The sequence below is a fragment of the Xiphophorus hellerii genome, chromosome 3 (genome assembly GCF_003331165.1).
Source record: "Xiphophorus hellerii strain 12219 chromosome 3, Xiphophorus_hellerii-4.1, whole genome shotgun sequence".
In the NCBI taxonomy this organism is placed as follows: Eukaryota; Metazoa; Chordata; class Actinopteri; order Cyprinodontiformes; family Poeciliidae; genus Xiphophorus; species Xiphophorus hellerii.
Window position 1 is genome coordinate 6,391,299 of NC_045674.1, and position 19,453 is coordinate 6,410,751.

Genomic DNA, 19,453 nt, shown 5'->3' on the forward strand with positions numbered 1-19,453 from the left:
AATATTAATTAAAAAGTTCTGGTTCTACTGGCGTATTATTTCACTTGTAACATGGGAAAATGTTTTGTTATAAGTGAAATAATCTTTTAGTATAAGAAGTATTTTTTCATCAATATTAAGGAATTATTGACTTAAAACAAGCTCCTCTGTCTTGCTGTAAAGTTACTAGTTGGTTTTGTCTTATTTCAAGTGTAATAAGATATTTACATTGGAAACTAGACTAAAATTACTCTGTAAGATTTTGTGTTTTGATGTGAAGTTGCAGTTTCTCTGCTCTGCTACTCAAAAAATTTAAATTAATATTTACAAAATCAATACTAGAAGCCTGTTCATTAAATAGACTGTAGTTTTGTTGTTTTTAGAAAATTGTAATTGTTTATCAACTGCATCACTTATTTCTGTATAAATACTATCAGTCCTAAATAAGTAGTATTTAATGACATTTTTTCAGTAATAAGGTAAACAGTTTTGAATAATCAATAAATTTTAGTTCTGGTTTATTGGTTTTATTGACCATTTTTAGCCAAAGGGCCAAAATAGATACCAAGGAGGCTGAAGACTTTTTAGAAATATTTAAATTATTCACTTTTGGGGCATAATTAGCAGTGTTTTAATTTCCAACATGTTACTGTTGTAAAATTATCTGAGCTGCTTTTCAATATATTTCAATATAAAATGGAGGGAGATTCTTGCTGTTCCTACAAAGCTTTTCCTTTTCTTACGGGACTTCTCCGCATATCCTTAATGCCATTAAAGCATTTAAGACTATTGGCAGGAAGAGCTGCTCTCATTATCAGATAAAATTGGTTTCCTGACAGGTAAGAGTTTTCTGCAACCATGTGACATGTGCACCTGGGAACTACATCAGGGACTTGTGTCAGACTGCAAATTGATTTTAAAGACATCCAAAGTAAAGTCCTGCCTGGACTGAGACTAAAACCTTCCTGAGGACGCTGGGCACCACATCAGTTAAAGTCAAAGTGAAGTGCAAGCTCAGCTGATGCAGGACTCGCATGACCTGAGCTTCCAAGTGACAGAGTCGGTGATATAAAGTGACTATGTTTAAGTGCTTAAAGGTCAGAGGTGAAGGAGCCAAGATGGAGTTCATGCTGAACTCAGCAGAGTGTGAGAGGTCCTGAAGTGGATTCAGAAACATTGAGGTGGACATAAAGCAGGCAGTGCTGCAGGAAAACCTTCAGACTTCTTCTACTTTTTGTCATATTTTAATGTTTTAAATCATGAAACTAATTATATTAAGCAAAGAAAACATGAGCATAAACGCTAACCTTAGCATTTCTGCTAATGTAGCTCATACACTGTTTGCATGCTGAATGACGAAGTCAATATTGGTGATAACCCAAAAAATACTGGTGGTGACAACATGCTAGTCATTCTACATGCTAGTGATAGTCTTTATCTAAATCATGAAAACACAAAAATACAAAGTCATGGAGCGCACTGTAAACAATTGAAACCTTACATTTTGCCAAGTGCCGTCGTTAGACATCAGAATGTTGATTAATGTTTCATTGATAATGTTTCAAAAGCAACTCTAACCAGGAGGGTTTTTAGTCCAGATTTAAAGGAACTCAGTTTTCCTGACAGCATCTCAGCTAGCCTTAGCATTTTAGATAATTTCAGCATCTTAACATATATATTATTTGCATACTGAATGGAGTAAGTCAATGTTAGTCAACATGCTAGTGATGACCCACATCCTAAAGGTAGTGTCAACATGCTAGTCACTCTACATGCTAGTGATAGCCCACATGCTAACCCAGAGTAAGTCCCCATTAGAGTTGGTTTTCAAAAGATGCTTTACTTTGCTTAACTGGCAATCATAGCTTTGCGTCGTTTTTGAGAAATTTCCCTCCACTCTTCTTTTACAGAATTGTTTCAATTTGCCTCCATCTGAGGGTTTTCGATCATTAATGTCTCCTTTAAGCTAATTCCAAAGCAGCTCAATCAGATTTAAGCCCAGACTTTGACAGGGACGTAACAAAACCTTAATTCTGGGTCTTTTAAGCCATCTGGAGGTGTAATTTACAGTGCGCTTTCCAGCTTCTTCTGAGATGCAGGAAGCCCTCTATAAATTGAAATTTATGGTTTGGTGGCCTGAAAGTTGTGCTTTACAGCTCAGGTACAGTTTGTACTGCAGAAGGCACATAAATGACACTCACTCTGTCGAAAGAAAGATTTAGTGAGACGATTGTTGGTCTGCTGGGACACAAATGGAAGCTTGTTTAGAAAATTCACAGCAATTAGCAATACAACTCTTTTTTTTCCATCTCTACAGTCGGACATGTAGATGGCCGAATTCTTCCTGGAAGATGTTTTAATGAGATAGATGTAATAACTCTGAGGGTAGAGGGAAAAATGCAAGAAATCTGTTCAGATTATCAAATGGGAAAAATAAAAAAATGCTGGATTTCTTTATTTTGTTGGTCAAATTATTTTTTTCTGAAACCTAAAATGAATTATGCATGAGTGTTTTATCCAAACACTTTTATGAGAAATATTCATAAATTATTAGCTGAGAATTAGATGTTTGTGTGGAAAAACATGACACTATTTATAAAAGAAATTAGAAAAATAGACAGCTCACAAATATATCAACCAGAATCCAAATGTCATAAGTTACAGATAATTATTTTATCTGTCAAGAAATAATAACCCAAGGAAGTAGATGAACACACAGACACAGACATGATTTTCCTGCCCACTTCACATAATTAGTTTTACTAATGAAACCAAACCACATTAGAGACCAGTTACATGAGCTAAAACTGCATTATTGTCTCTTCACTAAACGGATTTTCAGAGATGTGACGTACAAGTTTAAAGGTTCAGGGGAATAATTTGTTTTTGGAAATTTCTCTGAAGTCCTTCCTGGTGGAAACAAAGAAAATTGAAGCCTGCGGGTAGAAAAAAGCTCCAACAAAACAGCAGCACCTATTAACTGTGTTGTAACCCAGTGAACTCCGCAACAATGGATTAAAATAATGAGGCTTTCTCCCAGACACAACAACTGCTCTAGTGAAATTTTACACTTGTGTAACTGATGATAATTTGGGCCTCTGAGTGCAGTTTTATTTTACTGACTGAAAATCAGAGCGTGGATTTAGACTAAAACGCGGCGCTCAGGTTAATAGTTCAAACTGATAGATTTGATTTAAAGTCATGGTACAAAGAAAATACAAGACTTAGTAAAAGTGATCTAATCTTTACCAGTTCCTAAAATAATAGAAAAATACAAAACACATTCCATACTGTCGTTATTTGTTGAATGGGAAGCCAATACCTGGCAGCTATGTGCGAAAAACTTAGTACACCTTTGCTCTTTTTATTGTGATTTCATCAGCAGCAGGTGTGGCCGAAATCTAAAAACAAAACATTATGTCAGTTTTCTCACTAGGACAAGTTGCAAAGACATTTTCAAACTTTGCATTGAGACAGATTTTTTAGAAAGCTAGCTAACTAAAAATTAAGCTAGATAGTTAAGTTCGTGCTACATAGAACTTTAACTATCTAGATGGGAGCTAGATGGGTAGCTAGCTAGAACATTAACTAGGTAGGTAGCTAGGATAGGTAGCTGTCTAGAAAGGCAGCCTGGATAGGTAGCAGTCTAGGATATCTAGAAAACTACCTATCCTATAGCTAGGATAGCTGGCTATCTACAAAGATAGATAGCTAGAAAGTTAGCAAACTAGATAGGTAGCTTTCTATACAAACAGACAGACAGAAAGAGATTATCATTACCATCTTCCAGTCAGCCCTCACTTAAAACACTTAAAACAATAAAATATGTTAAAAACATTAATGTTTGTCTGTTGCTACAGGATATTTTATAACCTGTTGGATGTTTGTCACAAAAAGCCTTACTAACTTCACTTCATCTTTGCTTTAATTATTAATAATGTAGAGTATGCTGTTTGTGCATATTTGAGATCAGATTAAAATAATTTCTAAAATTGGAAGCTACTTGTTAAAAAGGAAAAGTGATTAGCCTCCATTTGCCATATAATTAAAGCCTCTCCTATGTTGTTTCTGCCTGTCAGGTTATATTGAGGAGGCGTGCATAATTCCCTGCCCATCAGACTGTAAACTCAGTGAGTGGTCCAACTGGTCCCGCTGCAGCAAGTCCTGTGGGAGTGGAGTGAAAGTACGCTCCAAGTGGCTTCGGGAGAAACCGTACAACGGAGGCCGGCCGTGTCCAAAACTGGACCACATCAACCAGGTGGGCAGACATAAAGCATCAGAGACACAAGAAGCCAAATGTTTCAGCGTTGATCTTTTCTGAACGGTGTTACAATATGAAAGGGAGTCAGTAAATGTTACTAGTTACATTCACTTAAGTGACTTTTTTGAAAAAATTTACTTTTAGGGGTATTTTCAACTACTTTTTTACTTTTACTTGAATAATTTTATTGTGAACTATTTCTGCTCTTGGGTAACATTTCTGAATTTTCTACCCACTGAGTGAACAACAAACATGTTTTAGCCAAAAATTCAACAGACACACACCTGCAGTTTCAGTTAAAGTTTTGTAAGTTTACTATTGAGAAAAACTGATTTGGAAAAACATTATGGCTGATTTTGTTATTTTTTGTTATCTTGAGATTACAGTGGATTATTGTCATTTTTGACCTTGAAGTACCAAAATTTCCACTTAATTTTACATTTTGGTCTGTCTGATGATGTAACTTTTAAATGTTAAATAATTGTTCATTTCATCAATTACTAAGTACTTGAGTGCACTTTTTACCAAATACCTTTTTACTCTAACTTGAGTAATGTCTTGGATGGATACTTTTTACTTTTACTTGAGTGTAGTTGTTGGGTGCTCTACCACGTCTGCTGAAAGGTTAATCTCATTTGAGTTGCCATTTTTGTGAATCAGTGAATCCCCTGAAACCGTAACATATTAATGCTCCATTAATGGAGTTTTCTTATGAATTTCTCAAATTTGTAAAAATAAAAAACATAAAACTCTGCTTCCCAGAGCCGTGTTGATCCCGGCCTCACAGCTTGTCTGTTTAGTTCGCCTCAGTATTTATGCCAAAAGCTTTTCTGATTATGTCCTCTGAAATGCTGCATTAATCATGGCGTCTGCGCTTTATGAGCTGTTAGCTCGCTCTCATTAATCCATCTGTCTCTTCTTAATCCACAACAACTCCCGTCGGACGTGACTTCCTGCCACAGGCCCAGGTAAGAGCAGCTCTGTTCGTCGTGTGTCTCACATGTAAACCGTCGCCTACATCAGTGGGTCAGTGACAGATTAATCAGTTTAATTGTGATTAATTGTCAACTAATTTAGTGATCGATTAATCGTTAACAGACTCAAATAAAAGGCAAATTGCTGAAAGAAAAACATACTCTGCTGTAATTAAGCCAAAACTATACTAAAATATATATATTTTACATTAATAGGGGCCATATTATGTAAACTAATTGACTTTTTTTACTTTATATCCTGTTATAATATTATTCCCTTCATAAAAACAGACCTGGAGCTTTGCTTTGATTCTTTCATCCATGTTTGAGAAGTCCTTTAATCTCCATGGCAACCGTTCAGCCATCCAAAACACCTGATTAGACCTAGCCCCGCCTTTGAGACGCAGCTCCTCCTCACAGCTGCAGATTGCAAGCTTCCACCTCACAGAGCAGCCCTCTCCTGCTCCTTCAGACTAGCCAGCAGCAATCAGCAAACACCTGGTGGTACTGTTCATCTGCTGATCTCATTATAGGAGCTGCTTCTCAGTGAAACGCTGATAAAAACGTCTTTTAGGGGTTAAAAGATGTTTAACCCCTAAACGTCTTTTAACCCCCTCACAGCCATGTTGTGATTACTTCCTGAAGGGAGAGTTTCACAAAGAGCAGGAGCTTCTTAAAGAGACAGAGACCCAATTTCAAGGTATTAAACCGGATAAATAGTCTGTTGGTGGAGCTAAATCTCAGAAAGTTGATTAAAATTATCGTTGTGTGTTAGACAAACCTGCCAAACTGTGTAAAGAAATAAAGTCCAGTTTTTATTCTCAGATCTTTTTTTAAACAGCATGAAAGTGTAAAAGGTTTTCGTTGCTCTCAGGTGTATGAGGTGGTGCCATGTCAGAGCGACTGCAGTCAGTACGTCTGGGTCGCCGAGCCGTGGAGCGTTTGGAAAGTCAGCAACGTGGATCTGAAGGAGAACTGTGGGGAGGGAGTCCAGACCCGAAAAGTCAGGTATCTGCAGGAAATAAAATAATAAAATTTAAAAAAATAAAAATCAGGGTGGAGTAGTAACTAGTTACATTTACAGTTGAGTAACTTTTTGGAAAAAATTTAGTTTTTACTTAAGTAAATTTATTATGAAGCAACTCTACATAATACTTCAGTAAAATTTCTGGATTTTTTTACCCACTGAATGAAAAACAAACATGTTTTAACCAATAAATCACGAGACACAGACACACACCTGCAGCTTCTGTTAAGGTTTCATAATTAATTTGGAATTTTTGTTTTCTTTTTCCTGATTTTGTTATTTTGTAATCATGGTATTTATGTGAATTATTTTCATTTTGTTCCTTAAACTACCAAAATAGAAAAAGGTTATATTTTGATCCGTCAAAATAAAATGGAGCAAAATTCTTTTAATTAAATTAAAATCAGTTTAATTTAATGCTTAAATTAATTAAGTGTTAATTGTAGAATTAATATTTAATTGTTAAGTATTAAATGATTGATGTTTTGATAAGTTATATTACATTTTACCAAATTATTTTTTACTCTCGAGTAATTTATTTCTGCTTTTTACTTTAACTGAGTAAAAATATGTTGATGTAGTTCTACTCTTACTTGAGTAAACTTTTTGTTAAATCAAAGTTACTTTATTGTACCAGGTAGAGGCACAATAAAGTAATAGTAATTAAAAAGTTTCATATAAAAAACACAATAAAAACAATAAATTTTTTTAACCAGATGGCAGATACATGATTTTAAAAACACAAACTGTTATTTAGTTACCAGGTTTAGCGTTTACTGTCCTGATGGAATAAAGAAGGTTTTTCTGACGGGGTTGAACTGGTTTCCAGGTGCATGCTGAACACGGTGGACGGCCCGTCGGAGGCCGTGGAGGATTACCTGTGCGACCCGGAGGAGATGCCGCTGGGAGCCAGGGAGAGCCGGCTGCCGTGTCCGGAGGACTGCGTCCTGAACGACTGGGGCGCCTGGAGCCGCTGCAGCATGGTGAGCAAACCCAGCGCAGAGCAGCGTCTCCGCTAGCGACGGAAAGGATAAGAACTTATCGATTCCTTATGGATTCCCTTTGAGTTAGGAAATAAACTCTCTAATTCAAAAATATGAACCATGTTGTAGTTGATTCAAACAAAATTAAAACTTGAGTCCCTCTGTCAAATCACCATTGTAACATGAAATGAATTTCCTTTAATATAGTAATAGTTGGAAAATATATTATAATTTATTGAATATGACTGTAAACATTGGAGATTATTTATACAGTATGGCACTAACCAGGAAGTGAAGCAGTGCTGGAAGCACCGCCCTCTTGAGAGTCACTACGGTTGCTAAGCAACACATCAAACGTTTTGAAGTGTTGCTAAGCAACACATCAAACGTTTTGAAGTATTTTTTCTTACTTGAGTAAAATTTATGGATTTTCTACCCACTGAATGAACAACAAACATGTTTTAACCAAAAACCCACCAGACACAGACACACATATGCAGTTTTTGTTAAAAGTTTTATAAGTTTTTTATTGAAAGAAACTGATTTGGAAAAAAATAATTCTTTTGTCTGGTTTTGTTATTTTTTGTTACTTATATGAATTCTTGTCATTTTCTTTGTTAAAATACCAAAATTTCCACTTAACTTTATATTTTGCTCCGTCTGATGATGTAATTTTTAAATATTAAATGATTGATAATTTGATCAGTTAGACTTTTTACCAAATACTTTTTTACTCTTACTCGAGTAATTTCTTAGAATAGAATATAATATACTATATTGAACTCCAAGGGAGAATTGCTTATTAGTTGACAAGCTACTCCATCTAAAGTGTTAAATATTAATAATACAAATACAACCAAAAGAGATCAAATTTATAAAATATGTGTAAACCTAAGAGTAATGTAAGTAATTCAATATGACTGAATATAAATATATTAATATAAATTAATATTAATTTAAAAATAAGCTTAGTATAAGTGGCTACTCTTGACTTTTACTTGAGTAAAAATATGTTAAAGTAGTGCTACTCTTACATTAGTAAAATATTTTTGTGCTCTACCCACCTCTGGTTGGTAACTAGCTCTCTGTTTATTGTGATTAAAGTTCTGAATATGTTACCACTGTCTTTCTTTGTTAAGTATAAATATATTTTGGAGCGCTTGTGCCGCGACGCCATCTTGGATGTGGCGTAACATGTTCAGTACGTCACATGTTATGGGAACCAATAACGATTCTGCGTATTTGAACTCCTGAGAGCCGGTTCTCGATTCCCAACCCTAAACTCTCCGACTCCTGAGAAGCCCTCCGAGATTTATCTTGGTATCTTTTTCTTGTCACAAGTATTTTCCCTCAGGCCGAGAGGACACGAAGCTTAGCTGCACTGTATTATCGTGAGCAGTGTGTGAATCTTTGTCAACAGGTTACTTCTGGTACACGGAGGAGGAATAAAGTAGATCCATGAACTGGGGAAGCAAGACAAAGTGGCTTATACATCACCTATATTACACTGTGCTCACCGCGCGTTCAGCAGGGGACGACGATGATTTATGATAAAGATTCACAACTTCGGAGCAGGTCTCCAGCTTGCATTTAATGATGCACACTCACCTGCATATGTAAGCTGGAAATAACGCGCCTGCTTTGGCACACTGCCACAAACATGTGAAATAATTTATTCTGTTTGGAAACAACTTTTGCTCAAATTTGCTGTTAGAGGGCTTTGTTGAAATAAGCAGAATGAAACAAAACAGAGATCATGGAGGAGCAGCATTCAGCTTCTATGCAGCACAAATCTGGAACAAACGTCAAGAAAACTGCAAAACAGCCGAAACACTGAGTTCCTTTAAATCAAGACTAACAGCCCAGCAGTTTAGAGTTGATTTAGAACCATAAAAAATGAAAATTAACCGACAAATATGATGTGTGTTGATGTTTTTGATGCTGGCCCTCCATGAAGGAAATGGTGAGTTATGCAGCTATTAAGCAGCACCTTTTTAAATTACTCATACTTATTTCAGATATGCATTAGTTTCTCTAACATTTCACTAAGTCAGACATCAGAATATTCTCTTCACTGGTTTCACTGGCTTCACCAGGCCGCTGTTAATCACACCCAATTCTTTCCCCCTCAAAAAAACTCCCCATCTTCCCACAATTCCCCTCTCGACATGGAGTCTGCAGTGGCACCAGCGGGGCTTCACACATGTTTTATTCATCGTTCCAGCAATGGAGCCATTCAGAAGGCTGTCATTTTCTCCCACTGTTCTCCATTCTACAAACCCAGAGAATCTGATGGGTCGCCGGCCGAGCAGAATCTCTTTCTCTGCTTCCCTGTGATTTCTCGCTGGAAAATATCTAATTCCACGTCCTGGAACGGGGAGAATGGGTCAAAATTGGCGGTTTCATGGACTTTCTTTAGACGCGCTAATAAGGAGCTCCTTACAGTTGACCTAAATGTGCCCTAATGAGTTGAAAAGACTGTTCGGAAATCGTGTATTTAAGTTCTCTGCTACGACTCAACCGGATTTCTTTTGACTCGTTGCTCTCTGTTTCATCATTTTACGTTTTCGTGCGTTCCAGCCCTGCACCAGGAACAACAGCCGGGTGCGGACGGCGTACGCCCTGCGGTACCCCGGCGTGGGCCGGCAGTGCCCGGAGCTGTCCGACAGAGAGCCGTGCAGTCTGAACCTCAACTGCTTCAACTACTTCTACAACATCACAGGTAAAGAGCCAGACAGCCTTTATCAGGAAATACATGCTAAACAGTTCAATTCAAACCATTCAAAGAGGTAATGTAGTTTTCAAGGAATAAAGTTTGCAATCAGTAAATACTGAAACTGTTTTTAATTTTCTCCCGTCTGATATTCAGGTGTGGACAAAATAAATTTAGATAATTTCCCTTCCACTTTACATTCATTTCTGCTGTCGCAAGAAAACGCACTGAAGAGTTTAGTTTGAATACTATTGGTACTTTTAAAATATAGATTTTAGATAAATCTTGATTTTAGATCCACTCAGCTAGAAATATTAAAGTGGAGATTAATTAACAAACCTGACTGTTTTTCACTGTGGTTTAGCTTTGATTAGTAGTTTATTTAAAATAGGGACAGTGTGTAAAAACATTAATGAAAGATAATTTAGCCTGAGCAGTTTAATATCATAAAAAATTTAATCGAAAGTCACAATTTCACTGTATAAAATAATAACATTACAACAATGTAAACAGTACCAAATGTCAAACTTCTGCTCTGTAATCAATTTTAAAAACCTCTGCTTAAAGTTAATTAATTTCAGTTAAAAAAAAAAAATCTGTACATTTTTATTTAATTTACCTAAAACTAAATAATTTCTGGAAGTCTTTGTAATTTCGAGTAAATCGAACTCACATAATTCAAAGAGGAAGTTTCTTCGTGTCTCGAAACTTTCAGAAACCTGAAGAGAAGCTGAAGTTAGCACTAATCCTTATTTAATCAGAATTTATTAAAATTGCTACATCTCTCTTACATAACCAGACTACAATCCGTTTATAATCCGCTTCGCTGCATGCACAGAGAAACACATGTATCTGTGTGTGTGTACATAATGAATGAGAGGAGGTTATTATTGGGTAAAACATCCTCTTTCTCTTGTCGAGTCGCTCCATCCTTCACCGTTTCTCCGCTTTTCCTCTCTTACTGTCGCTTCTTCTCTCTTCATTCCCCTTATTCTCTGTCCCCAGAGTGACACAAGGCGGTTCGGCAGACGGAGGCCCAATTCCTCGAGTTGCAAACGAGCGTTCTGGTGCTAAAAAGAGCCAGTCGTCTCTGTTAACTTATTTTATGAGCGATACCTCAGCCTGTGTTGTTAAAGAATATTTTACAACACATCCAGGTTGTTTTGAAAGTATCTGCACCCCAGATTTGGGAGTAAAATGCTATTTCTCATCACTGATTTCCTTTATCTGGGGCAGGTTTGGCTTCTGGAAAGCCTAGTTCTATATTTTTCAAAGGCGTGAACCTAAATGCGTCCATATGGTGAAACTCCTCGATGCTGGCAGAAATTACAGAGACAGCAGCCACATTCGCTGGCTCTGAGGGAGATGACTTAAATAACCTCATTGCACACAAAGTGTTCATTTGTTATCACCGTTGAGCAGCAGCCAAATACTTTATAAAGCTCAGCTTCAAACAGACAAAGAAAAGAAGCACTGATCATTTCAGGGCGATTGCAACATGAGAAAATTTTGACGTGCTAAAGGAGAAAGATAAGTAATTTTTGTGCTTCACTCTGCGAAATCAACTCGTCTGCTTTAGGTGGTGTAGGTTATCCTGCAATAGTCAGCCCCGCCCACTCCTCACTACTCCCCAGGGCTGCCTACTGACCAGTTCTCCGTCTAACAGGTCCGGAAAATCTCTGAGTCCTGGGTATTACCCTAAGAGTACTCTATAAGAGATAATCTATTTAAACTGGTAGCGAAAGTGACTCGTCTAGCTCTAACTACCTCCAATCCAGAAGTTATGACCCTTTACAGTTAAGAAACAATCAGCTGAGTAGCCCTCGCAGCTGCATAATTCCAATAACCACTTCTGTTAACGGTAGCCCACTTTCTAAATCATAACTTGCACTTGGAACCGGCTAGATTATGTTTAGTGACTTAGAGGTAAGTCCCAGGGTCATTATTTACTCTCACCAAAGGAAATTATGAAGCCTCCTATTTACTGGAATCATGTACATTAGTTTTACCTTGATTAAAAGAACTGGACAAAGATTAAATGACTCTATTAATTCCAATGTCCACCAACCTCATTAGAATTTTGTAGTATAAATTTATTAAGCAAGCTTAAGCAGGGATATGCGACATACAAATCAATTATTAATCGTATATAGATCAAAAACAGTGTAATAAAATTTACATGTACAATCATACTACTCTGTCTCCTTTCCCTAAGAGTTAAGTCGCAAGTTCTGAAATAGAATTTCAATGAGCAGATTCAACTCATACCCAGGCGATGGTGGATCTTTTGGCAACAGGAATTTCTTGCGTCCTTGGTTGAGGTCCTTGCCTGGTGTGGAAAAACCCTCCTCAGAAAGGTAGCAAAGCAGAAAGGGTCTGAATCCTTTTGCAAAACCCAGTTCTTTATCCCTGAGGGACCTTTGTCCTTCCTCCAAGTCTTGTTGCAGAGTTTGAAAAGGCTGGGTTGAGACGAGACCAGCGGTCGAATAAAGAACCAGAGATGGGGCGATGGGACCCAGTCCTTTCTTAGCGGTGTGAAGTCCGAGCTTCCCCGTGGTTCTGAAGTGTGGTCCGTAGCTTAATCTACTCCTCTGTGAGTTGTTTCTCCTTCTGCGCCGCCGGACTGGGAACAGCTGGTTCCTCTTTTCAGCCCCTTTTTATGCCTCTCTCCACCATGTATGTGTATGGGGAGGTTTGGCCTACGTGACTTTCTTCACGGCCGCTGTCTCTCATGAAAAAGTCCCCCCCATTTCTCAACCTGCTTGCTGACCACAGTGGAATTTCCCGTACTTCTCCTTTCTTCCTGTGCTCCTTGGCCATCTGTTCAGAACTGCTTGCGACATTTCCTGTTCTCAGAGCTGTACTGCACATTCGTCTCTTCTATATTCTATAACTCACTTTATCTATTAAAACTCAGTAAACACATTCAACCTCTTGTTAAATTGATTTCAGATGATTATAACTTCATATTCATTGACAATACATCACATCTTTTCCATACATCACATCTTTTCCTTGTTGTTAATTATTAACATAATCATTACATATTTAAATCATTACAGATCATTAATCAGAGATGCTTTGCAGAAAGTTATTGAGTGATTACTTATATTCATGTTATTCAGACTTATTCAACTTAATTAACTTTTAATCAAACTACAGGATTACTTTATTTCTTCCAAGCCATTATGCATCTTTTTCTGCGTGTGCCTGGAAAGATCTCATACCCTTATGCCAGTTTTCTTGACACCCCCTCCATGAGATCGGACGGTGCTGCGCAGAAAACACAGAGTCCAAAGTCAAAAGAGATCAAGTCCATCACCACAAGTGGCAGTGAGGATGTCCCGCTCATAGCAGGTAACCGGAGACGATGAAGGTGTCCAGGAATCCACAACCTCATACTCCGACAGATTGGATGGCGGAGAAAGCCAGTGTTCTGCACCCAAATCGTTGTCAAGTGTAGATTCACCTGAGACGGAAAGGGTGGAACGGTCCAGCGGAGGCTGCAGAGGCGAAGGCAAGTCCATGCCAAAGTCTGGCAGCGCGGACGGGTTGTTGCAGTAGCCTTCCAATTCTGCCAGCAGATCCTGGAAATCCATATCACTTGGTGATGGAGATGAAGGGGAAAGGATGTCCTCAGTCTGGCATGCTTGGGGAGATGAACTGAGGTTCTCAGTTTGGGTACCTCTCTCGTTAGTCGCACTGCTGGTTTGGCATCCGACGTCGATAAACAAATCTGGAGACACGGGACGTGTTGGCGGAAGGTAGTCGCCCACCGCCACAATTCGGCCATCCAACAGATGTAAAGTTGGGAGGCATTGCCGAGTAATTTGGTGTTCCCATAACTTATGAATCACGGGCAGCCGTAGTCCCGTATACAACGGAGATGTTGTGAAGTCGTCGTCGTCTAGGCCAAACGCAGAGGTCCACACGATTTTGTGCACCCGTTCCAGGGATCTAGAGGTGGAATCCGCTATGTAGGGCAAATCCTCCAGCCCTGTGGCGCAGAGGATTGCCGTTACATTGCTAAAATTGGCGCTCACGCATTTGTGACACCAGCGGGAAGACGATGCAACCCAAATGAATCCATAAGATTCTGCAGTGATTCCACACCCCACACAGCAGGTTGATGCCTGAGGAGAAACAGTAACCCAGGTAACTTCATGATCAGTGGTTATTGATTAACTACATTTACTTACAACGACGAAAATGCAGAAGCGAAAACTGAGAGAATAGGCTGGTTTAAGCCCGTGTGCCGGCTTGTTTTGCGAGCCAAGGTGAATTAATCACAGGAGCCGGAATGTCATGATCCGGAGCGGGTTCACCTCGATCATAGACATGAGCTGAATCATGGAATATTGCCGCGTAGGTCATCAGCCATACAACAATGGCCAGGTCCGAGGTCTCACGGAGCCAGTAGAGGAGCACCAGGATCCCCCAAACCGTTGCCCAAAGAGCCAGAATTATCCATTTCTGCATCCAAATTCGCCTTCCCCGACCCTTGATAGACAAGGCCTGGCGCGCTAAATAGATGAGGATAGATACTGCGAATAGCCCTTCTAGAATAGCGGTGAGGATCTTAAATGGGGCGGCTCGGGTAGCTTGTGTGCCCCCAATGACCAATTCCAGTATCAGGGCTATGGTGTCGGTGATGAGCCATAGGCAAACCACAACGCCCCTGCGCCAATTAATGCGGGTACGGCCCATCAAGTAACAAGCAAAAAGGGATGAAGCCAACCCCCATTTGTGGAGAACGATGGGACGGAGGATCAGCTTGGCATATCCTTGTAGCGCGACGAAGATCCTCATAGGATGTCCCTTAGGCCAAGGACCAGTGTGGCAGAAGACTACCCAGGCCAGGGTAATCCCTAAATGCTCAAGGGTACTCACTTGAATTGGTGCAAAAAGTGAGTTAGGATTCGACGAGTTGGTTGAAGAGTTATTCGAAGAGTTGGTTTCCATGATGTCCGATGATGGTTGCTCTGGATCAGGTCTTCTCGGCAGCTGCGGTGAAGGTTGAATGGCTCGCAGGCACCCGGCAGCTCTCTCTTATGCAGAAGTAGGCTCCTCCTTCGGGGGGAGGGGCTGGTAGTTCCTCTTTTTACAACGACACAGTGCTTTTAGCCACGCCTCCAGGACGATTTTACCGATGATCAACGCCACAGCGACGCCCAGGAGGCCCAAGAGGTATGGCCACAGCAGACTCAAAGCACTCATTAACCATTGTTCAACAATGTTTAGGCCTTCTTCCACCACATGAGCAACTTCTTCCGCAACCTCAGAAATAGCGGCCACCAATGTTGCCCCCATAGTCTCATACCAGTAACAGTCATGGATATCAGAGCCTTCTCCACATTGCTGCCAATTCTCCGTGGTGGTGGAGCAGGTGAGATTGGAATACAACAGGTTAGGTCCTACCCATTCGAACCCTGAGTCGATGTTGCCATCACACAGACTTTTTCGGAAAGCATGTCCTTCGGCGATGGCTATAAGGGGATTTGGGATGAACGGAACGGGAAGGCCAAGGATGTTCTTGCGCTTTTGGAGATGATATCCTAGGATCGCATCGGTGCACGTCCCTCCGCTCACTATTGCCCTTCGCCATGTTCCATTGAACTTTCGCCAAGTAACCTCAGAAGAGTGAGTGTCGTACTCGTCTGCATAATGGTCAGTGCAGTAACTTTCCCAACCTCGGAGTTCTCCGCAGGGTCGTCTGGCCAAACCTATTACACATTCAAGGACATTTCTGGTGTTGTTTTTACAAGTCATGCGCCAAGGTCTTGGGCTGACGTAACTGGCCGGTTTCCAAAAAATCCCAGGCCAAATCATGCGTTCCTTAGAGTAGACTGTAGCAATGTACTGGTACTTGACCCAATAGTTTGTTGATTCTGTAAGGCATGGTGTTACCCAGGCTTCAAACTCATGTTGTTGGAGGCCCCACCACTCGTAGTCCCACTTTCGATAGTAATCCTCGTACCAAGCTCGTAGGGCCCATTTAGCCGTAGGAGCTTTTTCAGGATCAGGGCAGTTATACCTCCAGGTAGAGTGCAAAGCGTTGCCGACCTGCCAGAGGTCGCACCGTGGCGATGAGAGGGTTTTCTTCCAGCAGGTGTCATTTAGGCTCTCAAAAATTCTTTTTGCGACACACTTGTCTATTTTTGCAAAGTCCGTTTTAGGAGCGCTCAGAAGGTCATCAGGAGTTGGAAGGAGTTGTGTACGCAAATTGGCAATGTGTAGCTCATCTAACCCAGTAAGAGAGCGCACTGTCCCCTCTGGGAAATCTCCCATAAAGAACGTTTGGTCTTTGGCTATGTATGTCCATGGGAATGTGTTGTTCAGCCAGGTTTCAATTTCTGTACGGAGTGGGCGTGTAGAGTGCCACAAATCAGCCCAGTATTCTTCTATGGCTGAAACCATATAATTCTGTCCTGCACATTTCACAAACTTATTCCAGAGGCAAGGATTTAACCAACTAAAGTGGTGTTTATAGCAGTGTTTTTGATCGTTGTCATACATAAACCGTCTAGGTCCTTGCCTGATCAGGAAAGCCGTCATGTTAGTCAAATTGGCTGATGTAGGCGAAATTGTTGCATTGACTGGAAGAGTGCCTCGGGAGGCATTTCGGAAGGTCCAGTTCCCCGGTGGTGCAGTTGGGATGGTGTCATCCACCCTGCAATTCAGGTGATAATCTCCCCAAAACTCCTCTCGGGGAAGCCAGGCTCGACAGCCTGAGGACCTGTGTGGGGCTGGGTATACTACTTCGGTATCCCAGTACCCTTGACTTGGCAACAAGAGCAGCGATCGACAAGCCATGTTGCAATGCCATTCTGGCATACCTCGGTCCGGGTGAATCCAGTTGCATCTGACGGTCCGTCGTTCTTTGTTTTGCAGAACCCGTATCCAGCAGAGCACTCCGGTGTCGAGGAAGTCATAGTTGTAGATCTCCCAGGTGCGATTCAGAAGGTCGTCCAGAGTGGAGTCGTTCAATCCGAAAGCTCGGCGTTCCACGTACTTTTTACCGTTGTCCTTGGCGAACAGTCCGGTTCGGTTCTGGACAGAAGTTTCGTTGTCCCATGGCACAAAAATAGCCGTGGTGCTTGTGTTCCAACAGTTGAAGGTGGCATACTTAGAATGTCCATAGGTGACTCTTGTATGCGTAAGATACCACGGTCCAACTCCGATGAAGTAGAAGATAGTAGCAAGAACAGCAGCAGCAAACAGCAGGGCAAGAAGCGTTAGCAGCCCTTTCAGGCATAGGGATTTCCCGGTTATCGTAGTCGTTTTCCGTAGCAAAGGTTCGTTAGAGGTTTCCGAGTCGTCGTCAGTGTCAGTAGAGCTGTCTGATTCCGATGTAACATCCAGCAACTCCGGGTGTGTAGGCTGGCGCTTCATGCCGATAGCAGCCATCCTGGCCAGATTAGTGCTTCTCTGGGATCCGATGTGTCAAGCTTTGCACAGACTTTCCTCAAAGCCTTGAGGTGGCCCTGGTTGGCAGGGTTCTTTCCAACCCGTCTGGTGGCCCTTCTCTGCTGCAGGGCTGTAAATATGGGAGAGGAGTAGGGTAAATCAGGCTCCAACCCCCTCCACACCCACTTCCAGTGGAACACCCTCCAGTAGTCCGGGCGAGGAAACGGGCCTTGGGCGGTGCCAGTTTTCAGCGCCTGGTCGTACCAGGATTCGTGTTTGTGCCCTATTGGGGCAGGCACTGAGATGTAGGTATACAATGATTGTCCATGCAGAGTTAGTCTGGTGCGGTACCCCCAGGATGACGGAGTATAAATCCTCTGGTGTGGTGGATTGGGGTAGACCCTGTCAATTTCCAATTTCAATGGAAGCTTGGTGTTATTAAATATATAACATTCTGGATTCGTTTCCCTCTTTATTATGGTTTTCGCCATGCTTGGTGATGTGGTCCAAATGATCATGTCATTAACTGTAATTTCACAATACAGTCCTTGCAGTGGTTCAAGATAATGGGGACCCCACCTAACCCGCAGCTCGATCCCCCGTACCCTGAAATACACTGTATTAAAAATCCATGGTAGAGATCTTGGACACATAGGGGAGATTGATGCAAAATTAACCGTGTTTTCAGATCCTCTTCCTTGCCAAGCAGGCGGTGCGGTAGGGATAAATATATGTGGCTTCGTGGGAGGGGGCGTCGTGTATTCTTCACTTTCCTCCACCTGTTTTGTGTTTTGGAAATTGGTGGGTCGGAGATATATGAGATATTTGAGAAAATAGGCCTCGGTGAGCGGATTGGAAACAGTGAAATCTTCTCTTGGCATATCGAGTAGAATGGAGGTGGTAGGGAGTCTTAAAAACGGGCCTCTGTCTGATAGTCCCGATGAGACTCCAACCCCCACTTTGAACAATCTAGTCACAAAACACTGTCTCCCCTTTCGCTTTTTGGTTTTTTGCTGACCTTTAGACTTGACGACTCGTTTTTCTCCTTCCGGTGCGTCCATCAGTTTTGGTTTGTCTTTCTCCATGGAAATGCTGAGGCGAGCTTCTGCCAGGCGTGAGTTTTGGGTTTCTTCTTGGGAGGCTCCGACTCCGTACTGGACACGGTGGCGTAAGTCCGCTCGTCTGGTACCACTTTGATGGCTGCTCCGACTGAGTAGATCCCTTTATAGGGGACGGTGATCATGCGCACTGACAGCTGGACCTGACAGGAGGTGCTAGGATCAGAGGGCGTGCTCGCCCTGTGAGCCACGCCTCCCGGGTGTTGCAAAACTCCATCCCGAAACTGGGATTCCGCTGTCACCCAGTACAGGCAAGACTTCTCTTTTGGTCTCACCGCATTGCTGCCCCATCCGTCCACTTCAGTGGTGTAGTAATACATATCTGAGCTGCGCACCCCATCTTCTCTTGGTACATCCGGCAGATCTACTATTGGTATTGTGCAGTCGTTGATGACCTCCAAAATTAGATGTGCCCAGGTGGTCAATTCCCAGGGGCCTGTCCACCCACCGTTAACGGCTTGCTCTCGGGCGTCATCTGGGAGTGCACTGAGCTCCTCGGCTGATGGTTGGTATGCATGAGGCCGATGTACCCGGAAGACCACAGGAGAGTGGTTGGCATTCAGTGGTGGAAATGACAGGGAAGCTCTAGCAGCGTCATACGGCCAGGCGGCTTGAACAGAATCCCACAGGACATCATGCGGCCCTTCTTCCCTCCTCCACACCCATGGGTCCAGTTCTTCTGGAGTGTTCGGAGGAGCGGAAGGCCCTGGTAATATTATCGGTATGGGGCTCCCATAGTTCGATTGCACTCGCCCGTAGGTTCTGTAATACCGCAGCGAGCTGTAGAACCTTGTCACTTGCCACCCTTCAGCTTCGCCTGTCAGTGTTACCTCTCCGCTCCTTAGCTGTTCCTCACACACAGGACAGTGGTGTAGCTCATTTCCATCCCACGTGCAATAACAAGTTCTTGGTTCTTCCTTGAGCCACCCCCATTGGGTTTCCAACTTAAGCCGGGGCAGGTAACCCACTCGGCAGTTCCCACAGATTGTAT

The 19,453-nt window shown here is 41.6% G+C and overlaps 1 protein-coding gene across 3 annotated transcripts in view; it reads left to right on the forward strand.

Moving 5' to 3' along the window:
- The window catches only part of thsd7ab (thrombospondin, type I, domain containing 7Ab), a 226,578-nt gene that overhangs the window by 152,204 nt on the left and 54,921 nt on the right, over positions 1 to 19,453 (forward strand). For all 3 annotated transcript variants that reach the window (XM_032558677.1, XM_032558674.1, XM_032558676.1), the window contains 5 exons: positions 4,059 to 4,237; positions 5,203 to 5,208; positions 6,089 to 6,222; positions 7,071 to 7,224; positions 9,805 to 9,946. In XM_032558677.1, coding sequence (XP_032414568.1) covers positions 4,059 to 4,237; positions 5,203 to 5,208; positions 6,089 to 6,222; positions 7,071 to 7,224; positions 9,805 to 9,946 — 615 coding nt within the window. The remainder of the gene's footprint in view (positions 1 to 4,058; positions 4,238 to 5,202; positions 5,209 to 6,088; positions 6,223 to 7,070; positions 7,225 to 9,804; positions 9,947 to 19,453) is intronic.